The 25,219-nt window shown below is 52.9% G+C and overlaps 1 protein-coding gene across 7 annotated transcripts; it reads left to right on the forward strand.

Annotated features, from left to right (window-relative positions):
- The first annotated feature begins 7,214 nt into the window (after positions 1-7,214).
- On the forward strand, positions 7,215-24,971 carry EGFL7 (EGF like domain multiple 7). 7 transcript variants are annotated; one of them, XM_027650270.1, is made up of 10 exons: positions 7,980-8,335; positions 9,277-9,562; positions 12,384-12,452; positions 17,255-17,440; positions 19,054-19,176; positions 19,365-19,477; positions 19,991-20,086; positions 21,368-21,532; positions 22,398-22,462; positions 22,786-24,654. In XM_027650270.1, exons 4-10 carry the CDS (start codon positions 17,361-17,363, stop codon positions 22,972-22,974), a joined length of 831 nt encoding a protein of 276 aa, XP_027506071.1. In that variant the 5' UTR covers positions 7,980-8,335; positions 9,277-9,562; positions 12,384-12,452; positions 17,255-17,360; the 3' UTR covers positions 22,975-24,654. The 7 variants fall into 7 exon arrangements, with proteins under 7 accessions (XP_027506074.1, XP_027506071.1, XP_027506072.1 ...); XM_027650275.1 differs by lacking the exon at positions 7,980-8,335 and adding an exon at positions 24,661-24,971 and having other exon boundaries at positions 8,469-9,562; positions 22,786-22,948; XM_027650273.1 differs by lacking the exons at positions 7,980-8,335; positions 9,277-9,562 and adding an exon at positions 7,215-7,667.
- Positions 24,972-25,219: the final 248 nt, after the last annotated feature.

Genomic DNA, 25,219 nt, shown 5'->3' on the forward strand with positions numbered 1-25,219 from the left:
ACTCTGATTTTAGGGCAGAAACCCCTCATGCAAACTCTGTCAGGGATCCAGCACAGGTCTGACTGATGTGTGAGAAGCAGGGAAGGGTGATGAGTCCCTCAGCTGCAGCAGGTTATAGCCTAATGCTCTTTTCCCAGGATTTCTCTGGCAAAGTGCTGGGTACCACAGGGAGGGCCCTCACCTTGACTGATCCATAAAACTGACTGACCCAACATCCTAAAATGCCTAATGCCCCTGGTGATAGGATGCTCAAGCATCTTAGCAAGGTTCAACTGCATATTCTCCATCTCTGGAGCTTCCTTGGAAATCTGGCTTGCGAGGAGGAGAAAGAAATATAGAGAAAAGTACTCTGTGGATATTCAAGGTTCACTAAAATGGAGAGTAGTGGTGAGAACTAAAATGGTTTGGATGAGACCACATAGATGAGACCACACAGATAATGTTTTGACTCTTGGTCAAGCCCCTGAGACCTCAGTTCACATCCTCTTCCCAGAGAAGCTGGGAGAGGGTTTGTGGTTTGCTGAAAAGGGACCAAAATTGGGCCAGTGTGAGGTCTTGGCCACATAAGAGGTCAAATTGATGCCCTGCCTGCTTGTACAGACAGCTATAAGTAGGACTTTTGGGGAAAAAGACGAGGGGATCCACTAAATCCCATCCAGTAAGTCTCATCTGACTCATCACCCTGGCAGCACTGGGGAGGGACAGAGAGAAAAATGGTAGATATTTTTCAAAAAATACCCAGGGACTGTCCCTCCCGGGCAGGAACTGCTGACAGGTTTTGGTGCCGCCCTTCACCTTGGATAAGTAAGAGGGGAGCACCCGGAGCCGTGTCCGCAGTCGGGCCCCGCCGCTGAAGGACGGCGAGAGCAGCCACGGGAGCCCTTTGTCAGGAAAAAGCCTTCATGACTATATTTGTGCAGGCAGCTCTAAAGGCTCAGACCTTTATTCTTTCAGGCTTTTAAACTAAAGGTCATTTTCTCTTCCCTTCCAGAATTTAAAAAAAAAAAAGAGAGAGAGAGAGAAAAAAAAAAGTGAATTCCTCTTGACGCAGATCCCCTTCCCCTCTGGATGGGAGTTCAATTGTTCTTGCAAGCAAACTCCAAATCTGCCCCTCGCATTCACTTCCTTTTTCCTGCCCGAAAGGAAACAGAGATTTCTGACTGTGTGAACTAGTCCTTTATTTAAGGATACGAGAAAATAGCTAAATGCTAATTCAGTGTGGCTCTATGCACTTTAGCATGCGGCACGGCAGAACAAAAGAAAGAGAAACACATCCCCGCCCTTCCCAGCTGAATTGTAAACTGCCCACTGGTTTGAGTATAATGGGTATTTATGAAAGTTATCCTAAAACATTTACTGAAGTCCAATGCAAACCCAAACCGCTCAGTCAGGAAGTTTTTAGCTACCAAAAATAATCACCAGGCCCTGGCTAATATTTTTAACGATCATGCGTGCTTGGGAATTTCCTCTTCCCTCCATGGAGATAAGTGATTAAACAAAATAAAGGCAGTGGCCATTTTGATACACTGCGACGTGTCAGGGAAGAGACATATCAACAGTTCTTTTTTTGTATCTTTTTCCTAAGTCTTGACTTCTGCATTCACTGTCTGACTTTTAGGCTGAATCCCACTTCTCTATTATGTTGCTGAAATCCAGTGAAGTCAGCAAAAAAGCCATGAAAGTTTCCTGGGTAGGACTTTTAAGCCAAGGTATTAGATCCACTAATGGGGAGACAGTTGTCCATTACACACCTTATTAATGCTATAAAAAGGACATGGAGCTCTATTCAGCTCATGTTATTTGGCTTAATCATTTCTGTAGAATAAACACCATTACTGTAACGTCCTGTCCATTCTCCAGGTCTTCTCCATGGAGACCTGCTCTGGCCTTAGTTCCACACAATGGGATCAGAAATGGACCTTGGAGTGCATTTTTCCATACACCAAGTATTTCTGAAGTAGAAAACTTTCAATCAGTTTCAAGTGTTCTCTTCTGCTACTGGGCACATTTAAAATGTCAATTATTGTTCTCTACAATGACCAGTAAGTGTTGCTGGGAAAGAGGCTGTGGGCTGCAGGCAGGGAGGAGGAGGAGGGCTCTTAGCCCTCAGGATTTTGGTGCAGAATGGAGTAACCCCAAAGAAGTCACCTTTGTAAGGACATGGAGTGATAGGACAATGGGGAATGGCTGCAAAATGAAAGAGGAGAGAATTAGATTAGATATTCGGGAGAAATTTTTCCCTGTGAGGGTGGTGAGGCCCTGGCACAGGTTACCCACAGAAGCTGTGGCTGCCCCATCCCTGGAAGTGTCCAAGACCAGTCTGGATGGGGCTTGGAGCAACCTGGGCTAGTGGAAGGTGTCCCTGCCCATGGCAGGGGGTAGAACTGGATGAACTTTGACATCCTTTCCAACTCAAACCAGTCTGGGATTCTGTGAAATTAATGGCAGGTCTGAGGGAATCCTTGACTGATCATTTGGTGTAGCTTTTGGCAGAGAATTAAAAATGCATATTTTTGGTCTTCGCTGAAAGCAAAGTTCCGCATTTAGGATTTGGATTCTGTTATCATAGAATAGAAAAAATAAAAGAATGATTGCACATGTATCCATCTTCAGAGATGTTCCTGGTACAAGAAAATGGCAGCTAGATTAACTGAGTGAAGTTTTGGCAGTGGAAAATGTTTTCCCATCTTTCTGTGGTGGTGGGAGCTGATTCCAAGGCAGATACCAGGGATGTGCAGGGAGTGCACCTCATACCTGATGGTTTTGGGGGGGGGTGTGGGAAATGGGCAGGTGTCTCAACCCAGTAAGAAGCCCAGGCACCTGGGTCCCTATTTTGTCTGTGACAATTCTTCTCCGTAGGGATTTGCAACAAGAGAGGCCCCAACAGTCCCAGTGGCTGAGGGAACGTGATTTGTCCTTGCATGAGCAGGAGGCACTGAATCCTCCTACAGTGCAGATCTAATCCATCCTGTGTGTCTTTCCACTGCACACGGGTTTCTCAAAGATACAGTCTTGCTCAAATATTTTCTGAGTGCCTGATACCTTCCTGCAGCCAGGGGAGGTATCTGTGAGTGATACAAGCTGCTCCGGCAGGACAACACTGAAACCTTATCTCTCACCAAAGGGCAGATAAAGGAGCCCTTTACCACGCTGGCTTAGCAAAAGGGAGGCTCTGGGCTTTTTCCCATCTCTGTCCTCGATGATATCACAACAGCAGCAGCGAGGCACAGCCACAGCCCTGACACTGGGTACACGGGGTTCCCAGTGGTGCCCCAGAGCACACTGCTGCAGAGCAGGGGAGTTTGGCAGTTTGTCCCCCAGCCCAGGGTTTGCTGCTTGTGTGCAAGACACCAAACTGCACAATATTTAGTCTCTGCTCCCTGTCTCCCTCACTTTCTCCCCTTCTCTTATCAGGTTTTCCTTGAACTCTTTGTCAAGAGTGAGAGGGGAGGCTGAGCCCTCAGGGTGTCTCAGATGAAGCACAGCAAGGGCTGGGGCGTTGTTCAGCCCACCTGAGTGGGAGCTGCTCACCTTGGTCTTACAGAAACTGCCCACCATGGTGTTACTCCCATCTTACAGCTGGGGGTGCAGGTGTTGCTGCTTCAGTAGTGTCTTGGGGTCACTCTGGTTCAGGAAAGCGCAGATGTGCTTCACAGTAAGGTCTGGCTGATCTCTTGGTGCCAGTCTTAATTTTGCTGGAGTTGATTTATGGCCCTGGACAGGCTGACCTTGATTGCACAAACTCCCCCACACCTCTGACAAAGCACAGGAGCACGTGCAGGGCTTTAAGCGTGTGCTCAAGCATTGCTTGCAACAGAAATGTTTCCCTGGCCAGGGGCTGTGTCCCACATGGAGCCTTTGCTTTGGCTTATTTTCATGTTGGAGATGTCCTGGAGAACCTGCCAATCTTCTGTAAGAAGCACTACTTAAAGTCAGCATCATAGAAGTCAACTCCCAGCTTTCTGTCATCACAACCCCAACTCCTTGTGCAACATGATGTCAAATATCTAATTAACATATGGGTAGCAATTAGCTTTTGGTGTTAATGAGCAGCTGCTAGTACAAGTGGGAGGGAGGGGAGGCTTTATGGACGTCAAAAGACCTTGAAAAATGTCTTTATTGCAAAAGTGGAGACTTTGATGAGGAATGAGAGATCTGCACAAAGGGAATGTCTTTGCCCTGGGGAAGAGACTCAGCCACACTCCAAAAGCATCTGCAGCCTCTGGGTCAGAGGCAGATCCAGCCATCCCTGGAGGATGTTGCAGGGTGCTTCCCAAGTGTTGAAAATGAGGAGTCTCTGACTCTCACTATCAGAGATAAAATAAGCATTTACTATGAGATAAAAACCTAGAGACACAAAGTTCCTTGTGCAAGCTAGAAACAGAGGAAGACTCGGCAGAGGCAGCTCTCCCAAAGCATCTTTTCTTTACCATTTTTCTTTTCTTCTCCCTTTTTTTTTTTAAAGACTAATAATCAAAGAGCTCAGGGAACAAATATCCCCCAAAGAGCTCTGCCAAAAGGGCCTTCCTCAGTTTTGTTTCTTTGTGACTGAGGGGAGGGTCCCACTGCACATGGGGCTGCAGAGGACCCCAAAACCCCTCTGCAAACAGAAGCCTGTTGGTCCTCTCAGCTCATCACCCCACAGCATCTCAAACCAGCCATCATGTGCCCAGGTTCAGGTCCTCCCTAGACACTGCACTAATGAAGTTTTGTTTAACAACATTTTTTTTGAACCTTTAGAGAAATTTGAGTGGGAAAAACACAATGCCAACTAATCATTCACATTTCGGGGCTCTAAAGTTCAAAACTCAGTTTTGGAGCTGGGATAGTTTTGGAGGAACTTTTTTCCTGAATTCTGATTTCTCTGAAATGTACAACATTCTCTGCAAAACACGGATGAAATTCCTTGTCATAGAAAGTTTCCACCAGGAGAAGACAGATGTATTTCCCAGCCAGGCTGTGGATGCCTGACAGACTCCCAAGGCTCTCCCTGCGCGGTGAGAAGCACTAATGGAGAATTCAATCTCTGAACTTGATTAATTACGGCTGCACTGTCGGGTATTCCCAGGGCACCCTCAGAACTCCTCCATCCTGCCCCGTGTGTGGGAGGCACATCGTAATCTCTGGGCTGGACTCTGCCCAGTGCTGTTCCTTGTTGTTTTCCCCATCATCCTCACCTCAAGGACAGGCTGGAGAGTGGCCAAGTGGGTTCAGAGGTGCCACATGTCCCCAGGATCTTGTGAGATCTGGGCATCTAAGACCAGGTGCCTCACAAGAAACAGCAGTGAGGGGATGAGTTGAGTGGGGTGCAGCTCATCCAGGGGATGGTGGGGAGCACAGGGAATGTAAAAAACTTACTGAAATGTGGCTGCTGGGGGTCTTGCCCTGGTAGTGGTGTCTCTGACTCTCTGCAGCATCACAGTAAGCAGCACATGCTGGCACAGAGCAGCCTAAAAAGGCCAACAAAACAAACCAGGCAGGACTTGGTTTCTCAGGAGCAGCTGAGACTTGGAGGGAAAAAAAAAAAAAGACATGTAAAAGTTCCTGCAGCAAAACCGTGGGGGAAAACACCAAACACAGCCTCAAACTTAAAGGGATCAGCGTGGGCAGGGTGTATTCAACAGCAGCCACATCAGCTGACAGGAGAGCAGCATGCCACACTAATTGGCCTGTGCTAATGAGGGGCTAAAGCCCCCTCTATCCCCCTACTCAATTCACGCCTGACAGGCCCTGAATGCCGTGGAGCAGGTCAGTGGTGGAGGGGGCTCACGGCCTTTGGAAAAGCCTGTGGAAAACACGTGTCCCAGCTTGGAGCTGCCTGCCCATCTGCATGCTCTGCTCTGTTGGGTCCACTGCCACCTGCCACTTGCCACTGGGGGCTACCCAAAAGGTCACCTCAGGATGGGCTGGGAGCTGCCAGGGAGCTGGAACCCCAGCGGAGATGCCAGCAGGAGGCTGGGGGACAATGGGAGGTGCAGGCAGAGGCAGGACTGTGGGCATGGCCAGCATGGCCAAGTGTGCAGCACCAACACCCTCTGGCTTCCTCCCTCCCTTTCTCCCTCCCTCCCTCCTTCTCGCACACCATAACTGAGCCTTGGCTGACACCCAGGCTTTCCCCCAACACTGACCTCCCCGGGAGGACAGTGGCAGCTCTGCAAGATGAGGCGTCACGATTTCAAATGTAAAAACACCCATTCATATGGCCCCTGCTGCTGACCAATTCCCGCTCCAACAGTTATTACTGAGGACTCCAAAGACTGGGTAAACAGGAAACGTTTTCCACACATCCCATTTCACTCCTGCGGCTCCGCTGCTGAGGCCAGAGCAGTCCCGCTCTGTGCCTGGCTCTGCGTGCACATGGAGGTGTGGGTGGATGATGTCCCTGTCATGCCCTGTGACCTGCACTCATCCCAGGGCAGAGGACACGGGAGAGATGGCATAGGACCAAGCAGTGGTTGTTTCAGATGATAAAATTTGAGTGTAGTGTTTTGGGGAGGATTCCAGGAGCTGTTGAGAAGGCTCTGCACATTATAGGGTTGAGCCTGGGTGTCTGCTGATGGTGGAGAAAGCTCTCAGCTCTGGACTTGAGCTCCCAGTGCTCAGCATTTCTCATCTGAACGGAGCATCCAGCGCTGCCTCATCTCACAGGTGACACGTGCCATCCATGTGAACCCTGTACCTTTCCACGGGGAGATGATGCTTAAAACTCATCACCAACTAGAAAACCACAGGGAGATAGACCCTCCCTACATGCACAGCCGAGCACACACACACACACACACAAACACATGCACTCTTTTGCCTCGAGGAGACTCCCCTGGACAGGTGTGCTCCCACAGAATCCACCAGCTGGGAATGCTTGCTGCCAGCAGGACACGATGTATACAATTACCTACTGCTGGAGAGGATGATGGGCAGCAGAAAGCAGCCTTTAAAACCCTGTCTGCCAAGGAAAACAAGAGGGGGCTTTCTTTAGCCATGCATTTATGTAAATAAACACAGGAATATTTTGCAACTCCCAGGGGACTTGCCCAGAGTACTGTTTTGCTGAATCAGGGTGGGAGTAATCCTGTGCTCACCGTGAGCCTGTGCACAATCGGGAGGACCCCGGCACGTGCGGCACGAGCCGGGGACACAGCCCTGCTCCAGGGGAGCCCCACATGGCACGTGTCCCTAAACCCACACCATGTGCTCTGCCAGGACAGGGGCAGAACCCACGGGCTGCCATGGGAGTCTTGAGGGTTGACATATAATTGCCTCCGCCACAGCCCTCATGCTTCTAAAATGTCTCCTTTCTTAGCATGGTCCTGATCAAAGGTTCAAAATCCAATTACAAACTGTGTTGTTCCTCCTTTGGTCACCCAGAACCAAGGTCACACATACACGTGTATTAACTTTGGAATTATAATCAGTTTTGCCGCAGAACGGGCTTGAAAATTAGGGCACCAGGGCAGTTGTTTTCATGCTGCTCTGCTGCCTGGTCCTGAAGGCGCCATCTTTGCTGGGTGACGTCCTGTAGGTTTTGTCACCCAAAATGCGTGTACCTCGCTCCTTCCCAACACAGGCACAGTGTGACAGGGGTGACAAGCCATCCAGCAAACTGATTGACCATAGTGCTGTAACCCAAATTTTAGGGGGTCACAAATACCCCAGAACACGCTCTGCTGGTGCGTAACATCGACATGGTCCCTCATGACAAGATGGCCGCCAACCCCGCCTCACTTGGCACGGGCTGTGAGGGAGGACAGGGATCCCCACTTGCCGCCGATCCACCCCCTCTGAGGGGGAACGAGTGGTGTCTGTGAGGGGTGCTGCCGAAATGTGCCCCAGTGAGGTGGGAGGGCAGGGGGCAGGAACCCACCTTGGGCCTGGTGTGAGGCACAGGAGGGAGCCCGGGCGGCCGCCCTGTCGCTCCCTGTGTCCCTGGGGACTCATGTCTCCCTCCTCTCCATTTCAGCCCCCCGTGTCCATCCCCAGTGGTCACGGTGTGGGGATCCTGCCCCTCAGCCCCTCTCCCCCTCGGGGTGCGGGGTGGCTGTGTTTGTTCTCCTCGCGGCGCCCGTTATCAGCTCACAACACACACAGGAAGTCCTGTCTGGGATTGTCCATCCCCGGCCTGATTTATACAGGAAGAAAAGCATAAAAAGCCGCCCTTCCACCTCAGCAGCCACCTCCTGCCTGTGCATGGCCGGCAGCTGGCCATGCTGGGACCACCGGGCGGGTGCCTGGGCCCGCTGGACCCATGGTGGCTGGGCAGGGATGGTCACCGGGAGCCATCCAGGAGCACGGCACTGGGGCTGTTCCCAGCACGGCGGGGGACAGCGGGGTGCCACAGGTACCGTAGAGCCATAATGGGAATGGGGTGGATGGGATGGGATGGGATGGGATGGGATGGGATGGGATGGGATGGGATGTGGGGCTGGCTCTGGGGCAGCGGGAGTGTGTCCTTGCCAGGTAAGACCCTGCGGGCTCTGGGTGATTTCGCCCCTGCTGAGGCAGAGGTGATGGTAGGAGCCCTGGGAATGGAGCAGCGTGGAGCAAACAGGGGCATAAAGGATCTTTTGGAGCACATGGGTGTGTAAAGCATCCTTCAAAGCACAAGGGTGTGTAAAGCGTCCTTTAAAGCAAAAAGGTGTGGAGAGCATCCTCCATCTGAGCTCCTGGTGAGGCTGGGTCTGCTTTGCTCAGAGTGGAGCTCAGCCTCCAGCACTGTTATTTTTAATTCACCCCACTGGCACTCAGAATGTTTTCCAGGAGCAGAGAACTCCGCGGGTAAATTTTACCTCCACTTGCACAAATTCCTGTGAGATGGCTGCAAATTCTTAGCAAATCTCTTCACTTTCTGTTACTCTTTCCCTTTTTCCTTTGTCTGCTCTCTGACCACTGATACACCACCGCGCTGTCCGTCCTTCCCCCCGTGCTCTCTGCCTGCCAGTCTCCTCTCTGTGCTGCCAAATTCAGCCCCAGATCCAGGCAGGATGAGGGGCAGGACAGGGATGTGGGCAGGGACTCTCCTACCTGTCACACCAAGGCTCTGTCCTGCCTAGCAGCCGAGCCTGGAGTGTGCCGGGTGTGCACGCCTGGAGCTCAGCAAAGCCTCCCAAATTTACAGCCATGGAGCCGGCTGATTTTCATGCTGTCTGTTTTCAGCCACCTGTATTTTGGGATAAAAGAGCAGCTGAGATACCCAGGCACTGGCTGGCTGGGTGGGAATATGGAGCAGAACCACACCAGTAAATGCTCTCAGTAGAAATAACCCAGCATACTTTTTCCAAGGGTCTAACATTCGTGGAATCAATTCACTGAGCAGAGAATAAAAAATAAGAAGAAACAAAAAGGCTTTGTCAGTGATGAAATTAATTTAAGACTGGATTGGGAAGCTGTGTGAGGCAGAAGTCCAAATGGATCCTGAGCATCCTCAAAAATAGTCCACCTCTGGGCAGGAGTGGAAAACACGGAGTCTGTCCTGGCAGATTCTCAGTATTCTTCCCTGTGATCTGCCGATGGAGTTACTCTCCCCTCTCTGCTGTTCCACTGCCATCTCTCACAAGGTTCCCTGGAGGTAAGAAAGAGAAAATGAATCTGGTCTGGAGGCTCATTTGAGGCGTTTCCCAGGCTCTGCTGCTGCAGATGGGGCTGGCCCGGGGGAGGCAGATTTACAAGCTGCAACAAATTAGGGTAAACCAACCTGCCTCACAGCCCCACCAGCAGCAGGGGGTCATGGCAAAACACCAGGGGAGAGGTCTCAGACCAGACAGGGAAAGGAAAGCGTCTCTGCAAAGAGAAGGGAGTGACGAGAAATGTTTTTTTTGCTCTGTCCTCTCTCCTGAAGCGAGCTCTTGGATCCCCGTTCAGCTCACAGCCTGGGAGGTGAGGGAAGAGAGGAGCTCTGCTTCGTACGGGTTCCTGGAGCTGGAGATTTTCTCCTGGAAGAGAAGGATAATCAGAGCAAAAATCAGAGCATTTGTTGTGGGAAATGCTCTTTGCTGAGCTGCTCCCTGGGATGGTCACGGTTCAGGGACCAAGCTGTCCTGCATCTCCCTGCTATCCCGCTGCACTTCCCATGCTCTCCTCTGGAGTGATTCACTGGGGAAGTGGGGTGGGAGACCATTCCCTGCTGACTAATGCCGTGTTTTGCCAGGGAAATTTCACAGAAAGCTGCAAAATTCAGTTTATTCCTGGGTGGGATGAATCATTTCCCAGTTTTTACACTGCAGCCACTGCTGCCTTCTCTAAATGTAAATAAGAGCTCAAGTGTGCATGCAAAGGAAAATAAACCTAGCTATGGGATGTTGCCCTGTTCTTGCATTTGTTTTTGTACAGCTGCAGCTCGGCTGCTGATTGTCCCCATGGTCACCTTAAGTTATAATACACCTGTCCTGAGACACTTAATGCTTGTTAAGTCCTTACTCAGGCAAAAAAAATACCACTTTGTGGGGCTCCAGTCTCGGTTATAATACACAGAGCCCTGGGCAACTGGTGACAACAGACTGAGAGCTACAGGCCAAGTATCTTTCTTGATTTGACCTGTTTTTATCCCACTGCCATCAGTGGACTCATCTAGATTTCCACTGAGATAACTGGTCTGCAGCTGACGCAGCTGAGAACAATATAGGACATAATAGAATAGTGGGAGGTCGTTTTCCTCACAGAGCTCTGCAGAGCTTTGGCTGCTCCAAAGCCTCAACTCAACTGTAAAGTTTACAAACAGCCTTATGAAAAACCTGAGCAGAATTTGTCCTAGAACAGGAAAAGCCATTCCCTCTTTTTTTTTGAGAAGCACCAAAAATTCCTATTGCTTTAGCAAGTGCTTCCAGTTCTGTGCCAGACCCCTGCAGAGGCCAGTGAGAGCCCATTGTCCACAGCAGGTACGGGGTCAGCCAGGGCTTGTAGCAGCTGAAAAGTTTTGCATCTGTATGTGTGTCACTCTCCTGCCTGTCCCCCCATCCATCTGCCATTTCAGCACCTCTGGCCCCAGTTTGGGGCAGTGCTCGTGTGCCGGGGCACGTCCCGTTTTCTGTGATGGGATGGAAGTGCTCCTCTCTGATGTGGGACTTTAGTGCTGACCTCCTATTAATTCTCTTCTGTTATCATTCCTTTTTTGTGCCTACAGAGCCAGAGCAAAGTTAAGTCCCCTCATACCCAGATACCTCACACCCTCCAAGCTCTTCTATCACAGAGGGGACCACTTCCAGCCCACAGCTCCATGCCTTGATCCACCACAGATGCTCTCAGGGGGATGTTGGATGCCCAGGCAGGTGCATTGGGCTTGGCAGGTCTGTGGGACAGGCTCTAGGAAACAGAGGGGTGGGTGAAAATCTGACTTTCACAGCCAGCCCAGTGCTCAGCCTGAGACCTGCTCCAGGCCAGCACTCGGTGTCCTTCTCAGCTCACGCTGGTGGTAAAACCAGTGGGAGACAAGGAGGTTTTGACATTGTTAAATCTAAGAGGGAGGTTGGGCAGAAACATTTCTTTCTTGGCCTGGAGACAGGCATTAATATTAGATGTCGTGGGAGTACATTTCTAGTGTGTGAGGGAGAAAGCTGTGGGGGAAAAATGTAAAACATTGGTCAAGGGAGGACTTCAAATTCAGACAGCCTTGCAGGCAGGAGCCAAAATCCCTTGCTGCCTTTGTCAGAAGCTCATCACACTGACCTTAACGGTGCCAACAGATCTGATCTTCCCCCACTCTGAACTGGCATAACTCCTCTGCTTCCAAGGGAACTTTGCCAGGCAGTGTCCTGGGGGATTTCCTCCCAGCATAATGAATATTAGCACATAAGAGCGGAGGATTAAATGCTCTTTTAATGGGCTATAAGCAGTTCTTTAGCAGCTGACACGGGCACTTGCTTGAGCAAAGGTTTGACCCAATAAATGGAACTGCGAAGCAAATATTTTGCAATTAAAATACTGGCAGAATTTTAAAATGCTCAGTGCACTTAGGGAATAATTGCCTAATGGCTGAGAAGGCTCTAATGGGGACCCTGGAAGGTGGTGTGCTTGGTCCTGTGCTGGGCGGTGTCCTGCAAAGAGCTGAAGGATGAGTCCATCCTCTTCCTCACCATCAAATTTACACTTGGTATCTCAGGGACTCAAGCAAAGGTTTCCCAAGCAGTTAGGGCCTCCCTGTGCCCTACCACGGTGTCACAGTGTCCGTGCCTCTGGCACACCAGTGGTGTGAGCTCAGTGCCAGTGCCACAGGGAGTCACGATCCTGCTTCCATCCTCCACCCCACTCCACAAATGTTTCATCCTCCACAGCTCCACACCTTTGGGAGTGTCCAGGGCATCCCACACCAGGTCCATCATGGGCAAGGGCTGGGTCACTGGTCTCTGCCTACCTGACAAGGGGAGTGTAACAGTGGGCTTTTTCTGTCCTGACAGTAAGAAACCAAGATGCTCCTTAAGGAAAGGATCCCTGCCCAGGACACATGATGGAGCACCGTGAACAAGGTGAGTGCCTCGGCTGCAAAATGAGATCCTGTGCTTTCAGCATGGCCAGACGGAGAAGCTTTCCCTTGGCTTCCAAATGCATTTTGCAATTATTAGGCAATAATTCAGGCTCTGTTCATCTCCCCCGTACACCAGAAAAAACAGTAACACTCTTGGCATAACAAGATAATTACCGTCCCTTCAAGGCTCTTGGGAAAAGTTGCCTCTGCTTCGTGTTTAGGAGATTAAATGAGCTGAAATCATTCCCGGGAGGTAGGATGGATCCACAGGGTGAGCAACCCCGCCTGTGCTGCATGAGATGCTGTGTGACGTGGAGCTGTGCTTCCACCAGCACCAGCGAGCCTTTCCTTTGCTGCTGGGAGGGATCCCAGCACATCCCAGGGTGGATTCCCCTCTGTTCTCTTCCTCAGGGAGAATCCCACCAAACTCCTTTCACACGGGGAGCCCCACTCCAGAACACCAGCACCCATCAGCTTCCCGGGGGGGTGCAGCACGACCCGAGACAGCTCCAGTTCCATCAGTGGCCTCAGCGTATCCCTGAGGAAATAGAGGGGATGGGCCAGTGATCTCAGTTGCCCTTTTGGCACCATTGTTGTTTAGCTGGTAAATATTTCCTTTAAATGCTTACATGCTTTCAAAAAAATTACAAAACTTAATGGGAACAAATATTCCCAGGGGGCTGTATCCTGCCATTCATTTGCACATCAGATCCCCGCTATCTTCAAGAATGGCTCTGTGCATGGGCAGGCGCCTAAGTCATTTGAAAAACAATAAGCCTCTGTGCTCTAATTTTCCAGACAAAAATGTAGACAAAACAAGTGGCAATTTGGCACAAACCGAACTGCTTTGATAAATAACTGGGCATTTTAAGAGGAGCAGCCTGTAGGCAGCTGGGATGGGGCTGCCTGAGCTGTCCCGGGGCAGGTGTTGCCCAGCCGGAGCTGAGCCCAGTGTGTCACCCTTGGGGTTGATCCTCACATGGCTCCACAGCTGGGGGAGCTTCCAAGGAATCCTGTAATCATCCTTTAGGGCTCGCTGAAAACCAGCCTCCCTGTCCTGGCAGTTTATTGCCGGCTTCTGCAGGACTTCGGTGTTGTAATGAGCTCAGGGGGATTAACGGGGCACGGCGGGAGGCTGCGGACCAGGTCTCTAACCTAGGGAAACACGTCTCCTCTTAACATTATATGTGCTCGTGGGGAGTGCGGAACCAGCCACAATATTTTTTAGCAAAGAGAAATAAATTTGCCCTGGGCACTGCACTGGCGATGGACCATTTCCCCGGCGAGTCTGAACACCCCTGGGCGAGGGGCCGGGGGCTGCGCTGGGATCTCTCTCTCTTGCTATAATCCCCTGCCCACCCAGGCGGGCTGGGCCATAGGGGGTTCAGGGACCTCGTGTCCTCGCAGTGTGGGGCACGCAGGGGCTGAGGGGCTCAGCCTGACGTGGGGTCACCAGGTAAGGCTCCAGACCAATCCAGGGCAGGGGTTTCCTGCAATCCCGTCTCCATCAGAGGCAGCGAAAACTCACGGGGCGCACCACCAGCGTGTCCCACCGCCCCGGGCTGGGCTCCTGGGGGGGGGTCCTGCCCTATCCCCGCATCACTCCCCCCCCGCAAGAACTGATTTCTCCGGCGGTCTCGCCGTGTCCCCAGATGTTCCCGGGGCGCCGGGGGCAGGTGGCGGCCGGCGGGGGCCGGCGGGGCGGGGGCAGGCGGAGGCTCCCCGGGCCCCGGCGCTTCCCCCCGGCCGGGAGGCTCCGCTTTCCTCCCCGCCGGGAGCTCATTGGGCCGGGGCGGAGGGACCGGCTCGGGCCGGGGGAGGAAATGCGCGGGGGGCCGCGGCGCGGCGGCGACTCCGCGGCTCCGGCACCGCCACCGGTGAGTCCCGGCGGGCACCGCCCGGCGCGGCCGGAGGGGCCGCGGCCGCATCCCCCGGCGGGGAGGGGCGGGGGGTGTCGGCGGAGCGGGGCTCGGTGCCGCAGCGCTGGGGGGGCGGCCGGGGGGGGCCCTGGGCCGGCGGAGGGGCTGCGGGGCTGCAGGCAATGCCGGGGAGCGGGGATGGGGCTACTGCGGCCGCGATGAGCATCCCTGCGCCGCGTCCCGGCAGTCCCCCGGGGTACCCGTGTCCCTCCAGTTCCTGCAGCCCCCCGGGACACTCGCGTCCCTTTACACGCTGTGACACCCGGGATACTCGCGTCCCTGCAGTTCCTTCAGCCCCCCGGGACACCGGGTCCCTGCAGATCCTCGAAAACCCGCGTCCCCGCAGCCCCCCGCGGCCTCTGGGGGTCCCCGCAGCCCGCTCCGTGATTCCCGGGTCCCCGCAGCCCCCGCGTGATAACGGTGTCCCTGCAGCCCCCGCGGTCCCGTGTCCCTATGTGCCGCCGCACTGTGCCGTACCCCCGGAGCCCCCTCTGCCGTTCCCCCTCCCTTCTCCCCGCTCCATAGTGCCCGCATCCCCGCGTCCCGCTCCATCCCGCCCGCACCGCGTGCCGTGCCCAGCCTGAGCAGGGAACAGCTGGAGGTGTCTGTAAGGAACAATCCATCCCCCTGCGGCTGGTGCAGACTCTTAAGGTTTGCAGGAGGGTTTGGCTCTAAGGGCACAGGCCAGGGCCAGAGCACGGCTTGGAGCCACGGTTTCACCTGCAGAACCAGGCCAGGCTGTTGGGAAAAGTGCAGCCTGTGAGGTTTATTGCATCCTCCCGAGGGGCTGGATTGTCTCGCATCCCTTTGCAGACAGAGCTCGATTCCTCCTGCTGCCATCAGCTGGATCTTTAGTCTTGGTTCCATGGGCAGAGCTGCACAAAGTGCTGCTCACCTGCGCGGTGGATTGTGTTTGCCATTGGTGGCTGTGGCAGGTGAGGCAAGAGCAGACTTAGGAGAGCTATAGGAATGTTTCTGGCTGGCAGGAGAAGGATCCCCAGACTCACGGGAGCACGTGGCCAGCCAAGGAGGCTTTGCTGACTCCTGAAACAGCAGAAACTTAGAGGCACCCACATAGTTTCACTTGCCAGACCTCTTCATTTGAGGGACTACAAAGGCAGTGACCAAAAACTATTTCTTTTTTTTTAAGCATAAAAAGATTTTTCTTGAGTTATATGCATTAAAAGAGCAATATTAGAATAGGTGGTGGCAACAGGTTGGAAGATCTTCAGTGGCTATAAAGAGGCTGATTTTCATAAACTTATAAAAAAGACAAGTATAGACTATCATGTTTTGCACTTTTGCAACTTTTTCTTGTACGAAGCAACCATAGTTTTATGACCCAGAGGGATCCTCTGACCACTCGAGGTAGGGCAGTGCTGCTCCATTTCAAAGTGAAAAAACAAACCATCTATATTTTAGGCTCGTGCCCTGTGTTTCTTGCTGTCCCCACAGGGAAAGCTCCAATGGCAGCCACGGGAATCCTGTGGGAGGACGGAGATGGTTGGCAGAGTTTGACTTAGAGACTTCAGAAGAAGCACTGCTAACCTGGGGATCTGGGATTGTAGGGAAAATATGTGTCCCAGTATAGCCCTGGGAAAAGCTGGCTGGCGGAGCAGAGGGGAGTTAGTGTGTCTGTACACCAGTGTCCTTGGGATGTCTCCGGGAGAACTGAGGAAAAAGAAAGCTTCTTCACTACTTTTCAAAAACTTTCCTGCAGGTCAAGCAAGGTTTGCTTTCCTGGTGGTGGAAATACCATAAATCAGTCATTAGGAGATGAAGTTTATTACTATGTTTGGAGGAGAATGGAGGACTACAGGCTCTGTAGCACCAAAATCCTCCTTACATCCTCAAAACTGGGCTTGCATGGAAATATGCTGTGATATTTGACATTTGATAGTTGATGTTTGATATTAAGGAACAGGAAAGCACCAGACTCATTTCTCTCTAGTTGTGAGTCTCCATCTTTCCATGTTTAAGTTTCTCTACCTGCACAAAGGAAAGGATGATCCTGAGTGCCTCAGAGGAGGGATTTGAGACCTGCAGGGTCTACAGATATATGGTGGCTATCCCTAACAAGTTGTCTCAGAGTTAGGAATTAATCCTAATGGAGATTGGGGATCCACCTGCAACTTTCCAGTCCAATCCCACCCCACAGCACTTGGGGATTTTAGCAAGTTGTTTTGCAGTGACCATATTTCCAGTCTCAGAAGGAGGTTTCTTGTGTTGCCTCCCTTTTCTCAAGGTTTAATCAGAACAACAGATTCTTTCTTTAATTGGTGTATGTTTAAGGTGGGTTTCTTTATTTCTTCCTCCTTCAGCTGCTGCCATCCGGAGGCCAACTGGTTTGTTTAAATGCAATACTGTTTAAATTAGATATTGTTACTGACCTTCTTCTGCCTTGTTTCATGTTTGTCCTCGGCTAGAAAATCAAAAGCTCTTTATTTGCGGCTCAGATCTGACTCTGCAGACGGTACATATGGCCTTGCAGCACTTTTCTCTGGCACGAACTTGTATTTTAAAGGGAAGAAGATCAGATTTCATGTGTTATGTGGTGGGAAAACACAGCTTTACAATGCTGTGTGGATTAAGAAATTAGGGGCCATTGTTTTGCCCTCACTGCCTAGAATTAGCAGAGTGTTTCAGGCGACACAGGTCCCTTCCCTGTCTCTCAACACATGACTGAGTGGACCCTGGTGCTGTGAGAGCCTCTCCAGGCATCCCCTGGGCTAAATCACCGCCACAATATTGAGATGAGTAGGGAAAGGTGGGTTTGTGCCTGGAGGAGCTCCCCCCTTTCCAGGGGTGTGTCCCCACGGCTCTGTCAGATGTCACCAGCTGGGGAAGGACATCCATGTTCACACTACTCTTCTCTTGTTTGCAGGGTTCCACACTGAAGGACGGGACATGTGGTAGGAGGCAGCACATCCCACTGAAGAGCGAGAGCCGGTCGTGCAGCACAGCCCGGGGTGCTGTGGGAGGGACAGGACATGTGCCACCTCAGCTGCCTCCTCTTGGGACTCCTCCTCATCCTCAGCACCACCAGCACCGATGGCATTGCCCGGGCAGGGTAAGGCCCCATTCTGTCTGCACCTCCCGGGCGTGCCCATGTGCATGTCATGGTGAGGCACATCCTCTCCAGGTGAAGAGCCCTATTCGGCCAGCATGGACATGGGCAGCTCCCCAGGCTGGTCAGGAGGTGGAAAAAGGCTCTGGCAGCCCTTTGCTGGTTGTTTGCTTTTTCACTGAAGCTAGAAAACCTCTCAGAGAAAATGCCCATTTAGCTCCAGGCAGGGACACAAAGACACTCTGGGATTTTTGTCCGTGAGAGTCAAAAGGTGATCAGACCCTGAGCTGTTCAGGAATTATTATTGTTGTCTCTTTCAAGCACATCCTTCACAAAAATGTTTGTGAAATCTTGCTATCAATCACAGCAGTTGAGCCTTGTGAACAAGTTGTCAAAGGAGGATGCAGCTCCCATCAGAGGAGGATGCAGCTCTCAGCTCTGATGGACACAACATCTAGGGGACACGGGTGTGGAATGCCCTGGTGGGCTGGTGCCTGCTATGCCCTGTGCTCCCCAGGATGGTGCTGTGGTCCATGATCCTGCAAACTCAGCAATTTCCCTTCCCTTTCCAGGAAAAGGGTCTGACCTGGCACTTGGGATCCCAGCACAGGCTGGGCAGGCACAGCTCAGCTCCCACTGCATCAGAGGAAACCCAGAGCTCAGTGCCCCAGATTCTTCCCCAACCAAGAGGAGCTGGAGCTCAACTTCCACCTCTAGATACAGCTCACATTTTCTACAAAGTTTGTTTTTACACTGAAATGCTCCTCCAGCATCAAACCTTTCACATTCTGGTTGGGACTAAAACCACAGCTGAATTCCTCACTCTCACGCACAGGCTGCAACCAGAGCTTTATTCTAAATTTTGCAAAGCAAACAATTGCCATTTAAAAATTGCATTTTCTATAACATTAATCACGAGGCTGAGAGGAGTTCTCTGGAGTTAATGGAAGCCATCTGATGTCCATGCTAATTCCCAGGCTTTTTATTTTAGTTTCTAATTGAGCTGGGAGGCTGAGATGAGGGGATGAGTTCCTCAGTGGGACTGACCTGCTTGGGCTGAAAAAATGTTGAAAAAGAGGGTATTTAACTGAGACTACTTTGGCTGTTAACCTTGGGAAAGTTTCTGGCTGGATAACAGTTATCTTAGGAAGGCTGGAGGGCCCCTTTCATCTAGCCTCTATTTTTTTTTGCGGTGAGCCTGACCCTGCCTGTGAAGTCATTAATTTCTTAGTGACCACAGAGGCATCCGTTTCAGGAATGCAAAAGTCTCAGAAAGGAAAAATCCACCCAGAAAGTGAGTGATTTTAGGGGAATGGAGATGATGAATGGAATAAATAAATCATCCCTAAATCTGAGTCCTGACTGCTCCCCTGGGACAGAAGGACCGTGCTGGGTGAGTGTTCGAGGAGACGTCAGTGCCTTGGCACAGGGGCAGGGGAGGAAGTGCCTGTGCAGCCCAAAGTGCTCCAGATTTAGGCCAGTGCCCCAAAACAGCTTGAAGTGGCCTCCCAGGGCACTGGGGCAATTAGGCACTGCTGTTTCACTCGCCCTCTGCGGAGAGGGGCTGTCAGGCCCCATCCTGGGGGGTGAGATGTGACCCTGTCCCCTCTGCTCAGCCGCAGGGTCTGTGCCGCGGCGCCGCAGAGCCGGGCGGGCGCCTACACCGAGTCCCACGTCCAGCCCGTCTACCAGCCCTACCTCACCACCTGCCAGGGCCACCGTGTCTGCAGCACCTACAGGTGAGGGCACTGCCTGTGCCACAGACCTGCTCCCAGTGTGGTAGCAACCAGGGGGGCTGCGGGAGGGGGCAGTCCTGCCTCGATCCAAAGGGACGATGCTCCTGGTGGTGGGTGCCAGTGCAGGGAATGGGATGGAGGCTTGAGGAAGGTGCTCTGGCACCCAGCTCAGCCCCATCCTTGCATTGCAGGACCATCTACAGAGTTGCCTATCGGCAGAGGTACAGGCAGCTGCCCGAGCCCGTGGCCTCGTGCTGTCCTGGCTGGAGCAGAGCAAACACTCACACACTCAGCTGTAACAGAGGTAAGAGTTTGCTGGACCAGTGCTCATCCCCAGATCCCTTGTGTTCCTGGAGGAAGCCCAGGACCAGTTCTCTCATTCACCAACACTCTGCCTGTCAGGTGGATTCTCTCTCTAGGAAACCATTTATATTTTAAACATCACAACCAAATGCAGTTCAATATCTGATTAATTCCCAGCCTTTCTCTGCTGCCTCTTGGGCCTTTTTCCTTTGGGATCGCTCATTACCTCTATAGTTAACAGAGGATAAATAAAGCGAGTAATTCCTTTCCACATAAATCAGCAGTAGTGGAAGAGAAATGCTTTCAGGAGGCCACAAATGCAAACCACAGCAGCAGTCAGTCCATCCCCTGACAAGCTCAGTCCATCACCCTCCTCCCTGTCTTTGCTGCCCCTGGGCTGGTGCTGGTGTCTGTTTTGAGGTGTGCAGTGTGTGCGTTGCATCCAGGGTGGGAGGGGGGAGCTCAGGACCCCCAGAACTGCTGGGTGATGCTGTGCTGGTGTTTCCTCTCACAGCTCTCTGCTGGGTACCATGCCAGAACGGCGGGAGCTGCACCTTCCCTGGCAGATGTGCCTGCCCACCCGGCTGGACGGGGCGAGCCTGCCAGACAGGTACTGGCCATGTCACTCTTCTCCCTGCTCCCTGTGCTGCTGCTGGAAGAGCTCACCTTGGGAAGCATCAGAGCTGCTGCCACAGGGCTCTGGTTGTCCTTTGACCATGCACTGACCCCTCAGTGGGGACAGGGACCAGCACTGTGGCTCCTTACCAGACCTCGGGACATGCCTGGTGCACACACATGCACAGCCACATGTGTCACTCCATGGCACTGATGCCCGATGGTCTGGCCAGGAAAGGATGGGAAGCCTGGCTCCCAGGGGAGTTCTGACCTCCCTTTGGCTGCCTCAGCGCTCCCAGCCCTCATGTGCAGCCCTGGCACCCACATTTTCTCTCCCCTTCTGGTCAGAGCGAGCAGAGCTCTGAGCACATCAGCAAGAGCCTTTCTGCAGCACAGAAACCTTGTGGGGCTGGCCCGAGGTTGTGTGCTTGTGATCCTCCCTCTCCCAGGCTTTGTAAACTCTCGCTGTAAACTAAGACACCCATTTACTGCAGGGACTAAATCCGTAAATATCCAGGGGTGGAAGGGAAGCCTGGCAGTCTCCAGGCACCAGGCTCCTCTCCAGCACAGGAGCAGCCCGATGCTCCTCACAGCACAGGGAAATCGGGCAGGGTGGTGCACACCAGTGGTGCAAAGCCCCTGTCGTGGTGTTTCCCAGCTTCTCCCAGCTTTCCACCCTCCTGTGAGGCAGAGGAGGAGCATGTGGCATTGACCCATGCTGGGCCAGGCAGGGCTGAGCCCATCACTGACAGCTCCGGCTCCAGCGCAGGAGGAAAAGATTTTCCCACTGCCTAAAACAGTGCTCGGGCGTGGGAAGCGGTTCAGCTCATTCTGCTTTGTGGGAACAGCTCTAATAACTCCCCCGTGTGAGGAGAGGTTACTGGGTTTTGTACACACTTGAAAGGCTGATGGCTCCTCACCACAGCTGGCTGGAACCAAAACCCTGGCCGTAAATCCAGGATGAGAGCTGGGTGCTGCCTGCGCCCGCCTGGCCAGAGCCGGGATGTTTCTGGCCACAGCTTTTGCTTCTGGCTCTGTTGTGGGGGGAGTGGGCAGATGGGAGGAGGCCAGAGCCCTCTCAGGCTTAGCACAGGTTTATCCAGCTGGGCTGTCCCGGGTGCTGGTGGTGCTGAGACACCCAGAGCTGTGTCCTGCACAAACACCAGCTCATTCTGGGGACACTTGCTGGAATTCCATTGCAGCCCCCCATGCCTAAGCCATTTGTGCCACTCACCCCTATCCCTCCTGCCCTCACTGAGTCATTCCTGTGTTTCAGATGTGGATGAATGTGCCAGCCAGAGCCATGGCTGCAGCCAGCTCTGCGTCAACACAGCCGGGAGCTACCGCTGCACGTGCCAGGATGGCTTTGCCCTCGCTGCTGATGACAAGGACTGCCAGCCCCTGGTGCCAGTGCCCGAGATGGACACCTTCAGCCAAGCAGGTAACCTGTCCCCCCAGTGCAGCCCCAGCTGCTCTTGGCCTTCAGAGAGCTGGGGTTAACACCCAGCGTCACCGGCTGGAGCAGCTGTGGCCGGAGAGGGGACGACAGCCAGAGAACCCCTCAGCTTTATTGTCGGTGGCCCAGGAGTCCCTCTCCCACCCAAACAACTTCCCCTGCACACAAATCCATCCGTGAGGGTGACACAGCCTGGCTGTGGCTTGTGGTGTCCGGGATGTGCCTGTTCTCTCCATCACCATCATCATTCCCACAGGGCAGGTCCGGAGCCTCGAGGAGCGGCGCTGGTGACGGCCCATTATTACTTTTGGTACGCGCTGTGACACTTCAAACTCGTACCGTGAGTAATAATGCGCTGTGGCCAGCACGGGCATCACGCAGCAAACACCTGGGAGAGCAGGGCACTGCCTGCATGTGCCATGCCTGCCTTTGTCCCTGTCCTGGGCCCTCAGCAGGATCGACTCCTTGTGCCCACCCTGGGATGGGGCACACTCGGGTGCTCTCTGACAACACGGGTGCCAAAGGCCAGGCTCCACCAGACACCTTGTCCTTCAAGCATCACCCCATTACCTGAAGAATCCCCCGCTTTGTTGCAGGTGCTCTGGCAGCAGGAGAAGCCTCTGCCATTAGCAGCTGGACTAGATGCCAGTGCTTGCAGCAGGTGTTGGATCCATCTGATGCTCCGGGGCCTGATTCTGGCAGGGCAGACCCTGGGGGCTCACTGGGAGGACAGGGAAAAACAGCAGAGCTTGACCTGAGTCCTGCAGCGATGTCTTTCTCCCCAGCACCTTCCACTTTGCCTTGGACAATGGGCTTTTACTGACTGACCTTCCCCTGGTCACTTTTTCAGGTCCCTCCAATGAAGTGAAGGAAGAAATGAATGACCTGAGGAGCCGAGTGGAAGCGCTGGAGCAGGTGACTTCCAGCACACCCCTCTGCCCTGCCCTGTTGCTGCTTGAGGCTGTGCTGAGCCAGCTCCCACCCCGGGCTGTTCACAGCCAGGGTTTCCCTCTTCCCCAGCTCTATTTTTAACACAGTGCTGGCCTCGGCAGCGATCCCAGCAGCAATCCCAGCTGTGCTCCACGCTGCCGGCAGCACCCACGCCACGGCTTTTCCAGCCCAGCAGCCCTTTGAACACCACCAAAGCCCCACAGACCTGTCCTGGTGGGTGCTGCATTCCTTCAGGAGGTCCTCCTGGTGTGGGGGAGACACACTCACGGCTCCCCTTCTCCCTGCAGAAACTCCAGCTGGTGCTGGCCCCTTTCCACAACCTCATGCCATCAGCGCCGGAGGATGTCGGCACAGACCCCATCAGCCGACTGTCCCACTCCCTCCAGCAACTGGACAGAATTGACTCCCTGAGCGAGCAGATCTCTTTCCTCGAGGAGCGGCTGGAAACATGTAAGTGCCTGGAAAATCAGGGCTGAAGGATTTCCCTCCACCCACACTGGCCACGGTGAGCAGATGTGGGCCAGCGAGATCAGTAACACATATGCCACTGTTAATCTAGATCTCCCTCAAGCTCAGCAGCCTGCAATTAATAAAAGATGAACACAAACAGCCCATTAGCTTCATTTCAAAGCAGTTTCTGTGGCTGCACCATCTGACTGCCCGTGTAGCAGCCAAAAACTGTAAGATTGGCACAAGGAAACGTGGCTGCGGGGCAGAGCAGAGGGAGCCACTGTGAGCAGTGGGTCACGTCTGGCAATCAGCACTTCGTGGCTGCAGTCCCTTCCTGTATCCTTGTAATTTGGTCCTTAGAAAAGAACTCCCAGCTCTTAGGAAATTAACAGTCCAAGAAGTCAATCAGGGAAATTTAGGGAGCATGCAAAAGTTGGCAGATTTACGAGCCTGGGAAGTTTTGGGCATTTCTTTTTGAAGCCTGCAGACCAAGCAGTGCACCAGAGAGGGTCTCCCAAGTAGCAAACTGAGCAAGAGACCCCAGTGAGAGTTGCCATGGGTGAAGTGGCTGGAGGTGGGGGGGTCCTGCCTGGCATGTCCCCCCATGGCACCACAGAGAGGGGCAGCATCCCCTTGTGGCCCCGTGGTGCTCTGGAGAGTGGCAGTTTGACTCCAAGCAGAGCACAACCATGTGAACACTTTATTTTGATAGGGAGCTCTTTGCAGCTCATTTTCCCATTAAATAATTCCAGAAACTAGGCATGGCTGGGCCAGCTCAGGAGCTGGTGTGCAGCAACAGCCTGGAGCTCATGGCAGGAGACTCAAGGGAAACTGGTTCAGGGCATATCCAGTCCCAGTTCACTGCTTTCAGTAATGGCTTAGATGGAAAAGAATTCAAAGAACTTGTTTGAAGACAAAGTAGCTGCAAATAGACACTTAAAAAGCATCTCAGAAAGGGGTAATTATCAGAACCATGGAGTGTTCCAGCAGACTGAGTTTCCTAGTAGTGCTCTGTACATATTATTAGTGACAGCACTGAGGAATGTGAGCAGTATCACAAGGTAACATGGATTTATTCCAAGGGATGACTCCAAAGTGCTGAAATTAATTTTTGCCAAGCCTGCTCCAGCAAGCAAAACTTGTTTTTGTCCCCTTTCATAGTCTTGTAAGTCCCTGGAGGACACAAAACTGTCCTGTCATACTCCAGCAAGCCCTGGGGCTCACAGGGCATCCCATGGAGTTACTCAGCCATCCACGTTCTGTGCCTGGTGAAGCATTTCACAACTGAATGCTACAATAAAACTGCACTCCCCAATTAGCTGCTCAGTGGGGGTGTGTGTGAGGACCAAGAAAAACTACTTTCTCTTTAAACCACCAGCAAAGGCACCAGAGGAGAGCTCTTGAAGCCATAACCACTTTGGCCCCTCTAAGTCTGAATTAGTCTTGATCCAGCACAGACTGTCACTGTTACTGTCACTGGCTTTGGGACACTGCACACAGGGCCCAGGCAAGGACTGTGACACACCAGGGAGGTGAGAGTGACACTCCCGAGTGTGGTGGGACAGAGGCAGCCTAGGGTTGTTTGCCAAAGGGAAAGCTGCAAGTGTGGGTGATATTCACAGAGGTTTAAGGTCAATCTGCTTGGAAAAGAGACAAACCAAACCCAGGCTACGGATGTTGCTGAATTGTTTCTTTTTTTTCCATCTTCCCAGGTTCCTGCAAGAATGAACTCTAGCTGAACACCCGAGGCCTTGGAACAAGCCGAGTGCATCCGCAGCTCTTATCTCACTCTCCAGCCCCAGGCTGGGGACAAAGCCTCATCATCTACAGGAAGGCACAGGGTACCAGGAGAAGGCTGGTTTCCCATCAGCATCTCCATAATTTTCTCTTCCAGCTCACCTTATCAAAGGTCACGCAGTTACTTCCAAACTGGACTCCGAGCCCTCCACATCTCCCCCTCTTTCCTGCTGGAGAGGCAGCAAATAAATGCCTTACCTCGTGCCACGAGTGCCTGGCTGTGCCAGACTGCCTGTGTGTGAAGCTGAGTTTGTTTAGCTTTGCCTGGCTTTTCCTTAGCATTATGCCAGGCCGTGCTCTCCCAGGGAGCAGCGGGCACAGGGCTGGCTGTGCCGCCTGCCCTGCAGAGCACAGGCCTGGCCCGAGCAGGGCAGTGCTTCCCCACACTGCCCCTCCTTGCTGTCACATGGAAAAGGTGGGGACAAGTCCTTGCAGCCCCGAGATGTCACGGCAGGGGACAGGTACACATGGTCC

The sequence above is a fragment of the Corapipo altera genome, unplaced genomic scaffold, assembly GCF_003945725.1.
Source record: "Corapipo altera isolate COAL_440 unplaced genomic scaffold, ASM394572v1 268, whole genome shotgun sequence".
Classification (NCBI taxonomy): Eukaryota; Metazoa; Chordata; class Aves; order Passeriformes; family Pipridae; genus Corapipo; species Corapipo altera.